Genomic DNA, 9174 nt, shown 5'->3' with positions numbered 1-9174 from the left:
CATGCTGGTCCCTTTGGAACTTAAAATCTAGTGAATTCTTCCAGTCAGAGGTGCCATGTGGGCTTGAGGCCAATCCATCCACCCATACATCTCCTCCTGGGTAGTATATCTATAGGTTATCTTTAAAGGAGTGAAAATAGGCCATCTCTGCAAAACCAGAGATCTGGAAACCAGCTTAAGCCCTGCCCCTTGAGGAAGTGTGTAAGGCCCTCCGGTGCATGCCCAGTGTCCTTCACTTTTATTTTGATTTCTCTCCATACTAGGGAGTGCTTGGCATGCAGTAGGTCAGCAAATGCTTGCCGAAAACACCTAGTGCTGATTGCTCCAACTCTCTCACTTTCTTTTCTGGATCATTTTCTCAAATTCAAGGTTCACATACCAAGATTCAGGCTCTGACCTAAAACAGAGCAAGCTCTGTATCTCTAATGGTCTCTACAGTTCTGTAGGTAACTTCAGTGTAAATCAATTTATTGAATGTTTACCCAGCTCTGCCACTCACTAGCTGTGTGATCTTGGGCAAGTTATTTAACCCTTCTCCACCTTAGTTTCCCCAGTGGGGATGATAATAGTAACCCACTTGATTGGATTGTTTTGATGATAAATTGAGATAATCTATAGCAAGCTCTTAGAACAGTGCACGGCACATAGGAAACTCAATGAATATCAGCTATTATCAATGTAATCTTGCAGCTCAACATCAGCTTGGAAAATACCAAGGTTGTGTCAACCTACGAAGGGATGAGAACTTTCCCATAATTAGTCAGGGTAGTTAAGGCAACCAGCCAATCCCTGGTAGACAGGCAGAATATTATCCTTGAGAGACACCCAAGGAATGTGTGGAAAGGGTATGAGAGGAAACCCAGGAGGGTAACATTCAAGATGACTGGATGTAACTGAAGGCTTAATTCTCTTCTTCTTGGCAATATTCCTTCTCGAATGGTGAACAAGATACTTGCTTGTTACCAGGACATGCCAAGTCAGAGATGGAGAGGACAGGTGTGGGGCTCTGAGGTTTCGTCTCATGAGAAAGTGGGATTGGTCACAGAAAGGTCAGCTGATAGATGTAACCATGGTTTTGGGAACCGAGGACACCTCAGATACAACACTGAGGATTCAAAGGAAAGACATTCACCCTGGCAAGACATATAAATGCTGGATTTATATCGCTGCTGGATGTGCCAGAAAGCACCAATGAACACACGTTACAGAGGAGGTGACAAAAGAGGGGGTGTGCTCATCATCACCAACCAGAGGGGCAGCCTGGACGGAGGGGCCCAGGGCTGCGGGAGGCTGGTCAGTAGGCTGACTGGCTGTGGACCAGCTGGGCTTGGGGGTCCCATGGAGATGGGTGAAATTCCAGATTCACCCTCTCATCAACAGGAAACCAAGTAACTGCAGGCTGCGCTGACATCCCAGGAAGGGCCTGGATAGTGAGATCTTCCTCAGCGCAGCCCCAGAGAGACTCCAGCACTCAGTGGTGGAGAGAATGCTGGCTGTGATTCACCAGGAGTACGCTCAACTGTTGGCTAAATGGACAGAAGATCCTTATCCCAACAAAGCAGGACAATAACCAGACTAGAGTCTGCAATCTGGTTCTGTTTCCCCAGAGCCAGTGAGCAGAAGAAAGACGCCAAACATTGTCCCAAATAAGATCATGGGACAAGACCGCTGCACTTCTCCGAAGACGCTGAATGGCCCTTCTGGGGATCACAGGTAGCCGGAGAGGGAAAGGTCAGCTTCCCTCTTTGGTCTGTTGGGAAACATATCAATTTCCCTCTGCTAGAGGCTGCAGGGAAGGGAAACCTATGAGCCTTGTAAACATTCACTGCTGTGAGCTGGGGAGCCTGAAATAAGAAAATGAAAGCTGAGAATCTAAGATCTTTGGTTGAAAGGCTGAAAACACAAACAGATATTTTTAGACTGAGAAGAGGGTAGTGTTCCTTTGAGATGTTTGCAGAGCAACCCGTGTAGGGGTCTGATTTTATTATTCAAAGGTAGAAACCTCAGCTGTTTGCCTGTGAGAAGCCTTCTTTTCACAGCAAACTTTTCCTGCTGCCAACTGCATCACACGGGTCTGGGGATCTGAGCGTGATGTGCAAAACTATGTGCTCAGATTTTGCCTGCTCCTTGCCAACAGTCTTTTCCTTCGGATGCATGCATGCTTAGTCGCTCAGTCATGTACGACTCTTGACAACCCCATGGACTATAGCCCACCAGGCTCCTCTGCCCATGGAATTCTCCAGACAAGCATACTTGACTGGGTAGCCGTTCCCTTCCCAAGGGATTTCCCCTACCCAGGAATCGAACCTGGGTCTCCTGCATTGCAGGCAAATTCTTTACCGTCTGAGCCACCAGGGAAGCCCTTTCTTTTGGATAAGTGTGTCTATTTCACCAGCAGCAGTTTGCAGAAATCCCCATGGCTGCAAAAACAGAGGAAGCCCCACCCAGTTTACTGAAGCCCTGAGACCTTTACTGCAAACACACTGAGAACAGACAACAGAAGACACAGAAGTACTCAGCCTGTACTTACGAAAAATTGATACCCACAGACTCTGGGAGAAAAGCTACTACCCATGTGGGAAGGCAGACATCTGAGACAGTGATCTTCCTCTTACCTGGTTAGAAGTGATATCACTTAAAGAAGAAAAAAGCAAGTCTAAGTTCTTTTGGAATTTTTTAGTGCTTTAATCATGGCAAAATGAAAAAAATCTCCTTTGAGGAGAATCTTTGGACTGTATCAATTTGTGGACTGAACTTGGGGAGAGAGGGTTGAAGTCTTGCCAGAAAGATTAATAATTCAGCCAGGCTCAGAGTGTATCAGCTACCTCTCTTCTGCAAGAGATCAGAGAGCTAAAGCCTTCTGTCTATCAGGAAAGAGGATCTGGTAGGCAAACACCTCTTCAGTTAGAGGTTTTTGAATTAGGAAGAGACAGGAAGATGGTTTGGTCTTTGGAGTGAGCTGTTGTGGGGTTTTCTGTCTTTAGGGGACAAAGTTACAGGCTTTCAGGGCAGAGAGGACCAGACGAGGCTGGAGGTGGAAAATTATTAAACAAGGGACCTCTAGAAGTCACCAGGCCAGGAGGAGGAATGGTAAGGTCTGGGCAGGACCATCTGAAGCCTGGGTGGGTTTTCCTGGCCAGAGTAGGACTGTATACAAGCCAAAAAAGCCAAAAAGACTAACGCGGGGTCAGAAGAAGCCACTTAACCAAGAGGACCTGAGTCAACATTCTGAGAATTTTAGTCCTTGAGGCCAAACCAAGGGCTTTCTGATCAGACTATAAATTTGACTACTTCAGCCAGGACAAAATAACTGTCTGAAACAAATGAGTTGAAGGGAGGAAGAAGGGGTGGGGGAGGTAGTGTGATGTCATGGGAAGAGCTAAGGGTTTGCAGCCAGACTTACTGTGTGACCTTGTGCAAGTTACTTAGCCTTGCTGAGCCTCGGCCCTTCATCTGAAACACTGGCATAATTTACCTTGAGAGGCTGCCGTGAGGGTTCAGTGATACGTGCAGCTGCAGCAGCAGCACGGGACCTAGAACGGTAGGAGCTCAGGAACTGTTAGCCTCCTTCCCCTTCCAGAAGCTGTGCTTGCACGTCAGTGGCTGCACGTGTAGAGCTGGCTGTACAAACTCCGTGCGGTTCTCAAGCACGTTAAAGCCAGTTAGTCTGAACTGAGAGGTGCCGTGTGACACACGTCAGATTCCCAACACTATTGTACAAAAAAAGGGTGCAATATCTTACTAATAACTCTGTAGTGATTACATGTTGAAATGAAAATATTTTTGATATATTGGGTTAAATAAACTATATATTAGCTTCACCTGGCTCTCTATACTTGATTTAACGGGCTTCTAGAAAATTTAAAATTGCAGTGCAGCACAGACTTTATACCTCTTAGACAGTGCGGACCTAGGCACTAGAGGAAGACAGGGGTGGGGAGCTGTGTTCCAGAAGCTCGTTTGTTTCTCTACCGCGGTCTGTGCTTTGGTTTGCTGTCATGCGCACACGCGTGCCCGGTCACTTTAGTTGTGTCAGGCTCTTTGTGGCCCTGTGGACTGTAGCCCGCCAGGCTCCTCTGTCCATGGGGATTCTCCTGCCAAGAATACTAGAGTGGGTTGCCATGCCCTCTTCCAGCAGATCTTCCCAACCCAGGGATCGCACCTGAGTCTCTCGTGTCTCCTGCACTGACCGGCGGGTTCTTTACCCCTAGCCTCTCCTTGTTGTCCTGCTTCGCCAGTAAAAGACCCTTTTGAAAAAAAATGCCATCTTGGGCTCACCCAAAGTGGGTGGAAGGTACTCTGGCGCCCCTAGTGGCTACGTGTGGTGGTGGCCACTGTCCCTGAAAAAGGAAGCAGGGCGGAGGGGGAGAGGACAGAACCATAAGGTGGTAGGCAGCCTGGACAGACGGAACTAGTCCTTCTTAGCCTGGAGCTTCGTTCCAGACCCTCTACTGACCTTTACTCCAAGAGGGCGGGCCCATTCTCTCTTAGTTCGGAAGGCTCCCGTCTTACATGTGAACTTGGCAGGAAGCAGGCTCTCACCAGGCAGAACCAAACACAGCTGTGAGAGAAAGATGCCATCTCAAGGCCACCGTCAGAAAACCACAGAGTTTCCAGAGGAATAAACAGCAGACTTCACAGACACAGGAATATTCTTTTTTTTTTTTTTTTTTTTTGTCTCTCCGAAGAAGTGTGGTTAGTTGTTTTAAAACTGTACATTTTACTGTGCACTATTTTATTTTTTTTTTTAGCAAAGGAGAAGGTTGGCATTTGTAGTCTGCCCACAGGGATGTCGCTTTCCAAACCTGACAAACACAAGTGCTAGTACATATCATGTCACGACAGAGCTTGGAGCCGCTGACGAGGACAGTTGGTTCCCCTCGCTTCCCAAGCCTACCACTTTTCCTCGAGGCGTCTGAACCCAAAGGCAAAAAGAGAGTGGCATTTGGGGTCACCTCCTCAATGGCTACATTTAGAAAAGGCTGAGTGAGAAAGTGCAGAGGGAAGAAGGAGAGGAGGCAAGTGGGGCAGAGAGAGAGGGAGGGTGAGGGAGGTTTTCTTTCATGTCACCGAGGCTGGAGGTCTCCCATGGCTGCGGAAAGCTTCTGCTCCAGCACTGGGGCTGGACGTGAGCTTGTGGTCTCAGGGAGAGCCCGGCCCGGTCTGTGGATGACCTGGTCTGGACCAGAAAGGGACTCGGGGGAGGCAGAGAGGCACCAGCAGAAAAGGAATGAAGACAGGAGAGAGGAGGGAAGGTGAGGAGAGAGAGGAGGCGGGCAGGCAAGGAGGAAGGCATGGGGTCTGGAGGCTCCTGGGCAGGAGCCAGAAGGCAGTCCTGCATAGACGGTTCCCCGCCCTCTGCCTGTGTGTTCTGGGCGGGGCTGGGGGGCCACCAGCTCAGCTCCAGGGCTGAGCCCATCGGAACGTTTCAGCCCCAGATGGACTCACCTGTATGCTTTGTAGGCTGTGTGGTCGGCAAGTGGCAGAAGGAGGGAGAATGAGAGACGGAGGCCAGAGCTCTGTGGTGGAGGTTTGGGAGAAGGAGGAATGAGGTGGGGAGAGGTAGTGTGTTGACAGTGAGGCGAAACCTGGGACAGACAGGGACCAAGAGAGACAGAGGTGCGGGGGAAGACCCTCCAGATGCTTCCAGATGCCTTCCCCCGCACCGGCCACACGTCCTCGGCCTCCTCTCGCCGGAGTCTGTGCGTGCGGGGTTCAGTCCCCAGATGGACAGGAGCCCGTGTGCCCCTCCTCGTCCTGTCGTTTCCAGACACATCTGCCTCCTGACTGGCATCGTGGAAGGCAGCCCCCGTGTCCCTGTGTCCCACCCTGAGCCACCTCCTTCAAGAACAAACAAAGGACAGGCTCTAGACACAGAAATGCCCTAGCCACGGTGAACACTTGGTAACGGACTTCAGACACCACCCCCAAGAGGCACGTGGCCTTAGGCCCTGCCCTGACTTGGTCACTAACTCGCTATGTGACCTTGGGCAGGTCTCTTGGACTCTGGAGGAAAGGAGAGAGAAGGTTAAGGGTGAAATGATCGCAAACACCTCTTCGAGCTTCAAAATCCTACAACTCATTTAGTCATGAAGAGTCCTTAGTCCTTTGAGCTGGAAGGGAGTTGGAGATTTGGTACGCTCTCAGTATTTTATGAATTAGAAGCCTGAGGTTCCACAGAGAAAGGGTCTTGCCTGCTGTATTCAACTGGGTATTGGGTGGTGGCTCTGAAACCCAGACTCGCAGCTTTGGACTCTGTGTCCAGTGCTCCTTCTGCTCCTTTGAGTCCACTCCCCTTAAGAGAAAACCTCTTGGCAAGCCCCTCCCAACCATGACCCGCCCCACATCTTAGCTTCCCTTAAAAGAAGCAAAAATCCCAAAGCACCTCCATAAGTTAACATACCTTATACCCATGGGTCTCATAAAACCCTTCTCCCTCTCCCTCATGCAGAGTCCTGGAAATTACCTTTCTGGTTTAAGCTGATGTGCTGGGTGTGGGGCGTTGTGTTTGAGAAGCAAAGGAAGTTGGGCCAGTGATGAGGGGTTCACGCACCCTCCCCGAGTGTGGGGACTTGGGAGTAATGAGGGGGTCTAGGCGGAGGACTTCAGTCTTCCCCCAAACAAACGTGCCGCCCAAATCATTCCCTGCTTTGCTCAGCTGGCAGCGATTGCCCACCACCTGCTGGGACCTGCTTTTGTGTGTGGCATAAATTCTCCATTATCTGTGTCACTGAAGAGGAGGAGTCTGGGACATGGAAGAAATAAATTAAGAAACAAAAACAACACTGGAACCATCCGCAATCCGAAGCCGCTTGCTTATAGGCTACATTTGTGAATAGAAGGGCAGGAGCCCTGCCTTTCCAAACACTCAGGGCTCAGTCTGACATGTGAGCGATCAAGTCCGCTTTCCCTGAGCACACCCCGACGGGTGGTGGGGGACGGGCCTGGGTAGGTGTGTGTGGGTGGCGTAGTGGGGTGGGGGGAGGCCGTTGACAGGGAGACAAAACGGTCCCTGGATGTAAACATCACCATGGAAACTCCACAAAGACTTGTGGGTAAAGATGCTTCCCCTTCTCCTACCCTGGCCGGGTGGGAGGGAGGAGGCCCACCCCCAGGCCTACACCGTGCTCTCCATCACCCACTCAGAGCTGCCAAAAGTTCCTCGGGCCCCCACCAGGCCACTCTCCTCAAAGGGCAAGAGCATGCCGTTTACAGAGAGGCTGCGCTTTGTCCAGATGTTCGAGACCCTCCGTGGGGGGCTGTAGCCACTGGGGGCGACCCCGCCCGCAGCCGCAGCTGCAAAGTCCCCCATGTCGAAGGAGTGGCTGCGTTTGGCCTTGCCCTCCAGGGGCAAGGGGAGCAGGCTCCTGGCCCTGGCCGCGGGTGGCCCCAGCAGTGGCTCTCGGTCTGAGGGGTGGCCCTTGGCCGACGTCCCAGACCCCCTCCCGCCTGGAGTCCTGGAGTCCAGCAGCTCCTCCTTTCTCTGACTTTTGAGGTCCAAGGAGGCGAAGGCCCCCATGAGGCGGTCAAGGTTGGGCTTGGGGCGGGGGGCGGGGGGTGGGAGCCTCCAGGGGCCCCGTCCCAGCCCCTCCCCGATGCCCAGGGAGCTGGAGGAAGAGGAGTCGCTGCCTCGGGCCAAGCTGGCACTGAAGTCCATGAGCTCGTTGCGCACCACCACCTTGGGCGGTCCGGGCACGGGGGCCCCACTGGGCACACTGCCCAGAGCGGGCGGCTGGGCCCCGTTGGTCTGAGAGTGCATGTTGGTGACGGCAGCTGTGGGCTTCCCTGCGCCCTCCTGGTTGCAGACCCTGTAGCGCACCATGAGGATGACGATGAAGACCAGCAGCGTGGCCACGATGATGCCGCCGATGACCAGGATCATGGTGCCACCCAGGATCTGGCTGTGCATGGACTGGCACTGCGGGTAGTCGGCCTTGGTGAAGAACTGGGCACAGCCCACGATGTTGGTGGCCGTGAGCGTGGTGGCCGTGTCGTCCCACATGGCCAGCACGCACAGGTCGTAGCCAGTCCCGGACACAAGGTTGTTGACCACAAAGGCCTTGTTGGAGGCTGGGATCATCCTGGGAGGTGGAGGGGATAGGTCCAGAGTGGGAGGGATGGTGAGGAACAGTAGGGTGATGAGGGGACAGGGGCAGAAGCAGAAGAGAGAGGGTGACAGAGAGGAGCCATGGAGAGGGAGAGAGCCACAGGCGCAGAGAACGAGGCAGGGAGGAGAGGTGATAGGCGGAGAGGCAGGGAAAGGGAGAGAGGGCGAGTCAGAGAGGAGGGGGCCCAGGCAAGAGAACAGAGGTGGGGGGAGAGAGAGGAAGATTCCGGGCCAGGGGGTGGAAGTGTCAGAGCCAGGTACACAGAGAAAGAGTCGTCGGCAACCGGGCGTGGAAAACACCCCGGAAGATGTGGAAATAAATCGATGATGAGTGTGACCGAGAAGGGGATGGAACAGCAGGTAGTTGACGGTGGAAAGCGGTTAGAGTCAGAGGTTCGGAGACCAGAGGGGAGAGATTCAAGGGAGACAAGAGAGAGGAGGCGTGGGGGAAGGGCGGAGGGGGAGGCAGAGAGATTAAAGATGTGAAGAAGCAGCAGTTAAAGAAAAGGGACTCCCCACCTCCCCGCTTCTGCCTTGAGAGCTTCCAACAGCCCCTCAGTCTCTGGGCCGTGGGGGTGAGTCAGGTCAGCCATGGCCGCCCAGCCCGAGGGCTGCCTCCACCCGCTGTCTGTCCTGGGAGATTCCCCAGCACTGACTGAGCCCCGTTCCGAGCCTGAGCTGAGCTTAGTCCCGGACAAGGTCCTGTCCTCAGGGGCCAAGGCCATTCTCCTCTCCAGATGGCTTTCTCACGTCTCAGGAGGTACAACTTCACTGCTGCAGACTGGTTGGGGTGGGTGGGGGGTCTAGGCAGAAGGAAACTGGAGGTGTGAAGAGGGGTGTTGCTTGGAGGGGAAGGGCAGGGTGCAATGTTGAAGACTGGGAGGAACTCTGCTTCCCAGAGGGAAGGGAGCGGTCCTCCGTCACTGCCATAGCAGGCCAGGAGCATCCAAAGACACCCCGGGTAGTATCACTGGTTGGGGAGGCCTCGACGGCTCCCTCCACCTTAAGGTAGGGTCAGAGCGGGCAGCAATCTCCCCACACTGGGGCCAGACCACCCTAGCCTCGGC

General features: G+C 53.0%; 1 protein-coding gene across 1 annotated transcript in view; it reads right to left on the bottom strand.

Annotated features, from left to right (window-relative positions):
- The window catches only part of LRFN2 (leucine rich repeat and fibronectin type III domain containing 2), a 65465-nt gene continuing 60996 nt past the window's right edge, over window positions 4706-9174 (bottom strand). The window contains exon 3 of the mRNA XM_018039321.1: window positions 4706-8081. Coding sequence (XP_017894810.1) covers window positions 7118-8081 — 964 coding nt within the window. The 3' untranslated portion in view covers window positions 4706-7117. The remainder of the gene's footprint in view (window positions 8082-9174) is intronic.

Source organism: Capra hircus, chromosome 23 (assembly GCF_001704415.2).
Source record: "Capra hircus breed San Clemente chromosome 23, ASM170441v1, whole genome shotgun sequence".
NCBI classification, from domain to species: domain Eukaryota; kingdom Metazoa; phylum Chordata; class Mammalia; order Artiodactyla; family Bovidae; genus Capra; species Capra hircus.
Note: the sequence above shows the minus strand (reverse complement) of the source record. Positions and strands in the feature narration are given on the sequence as shown.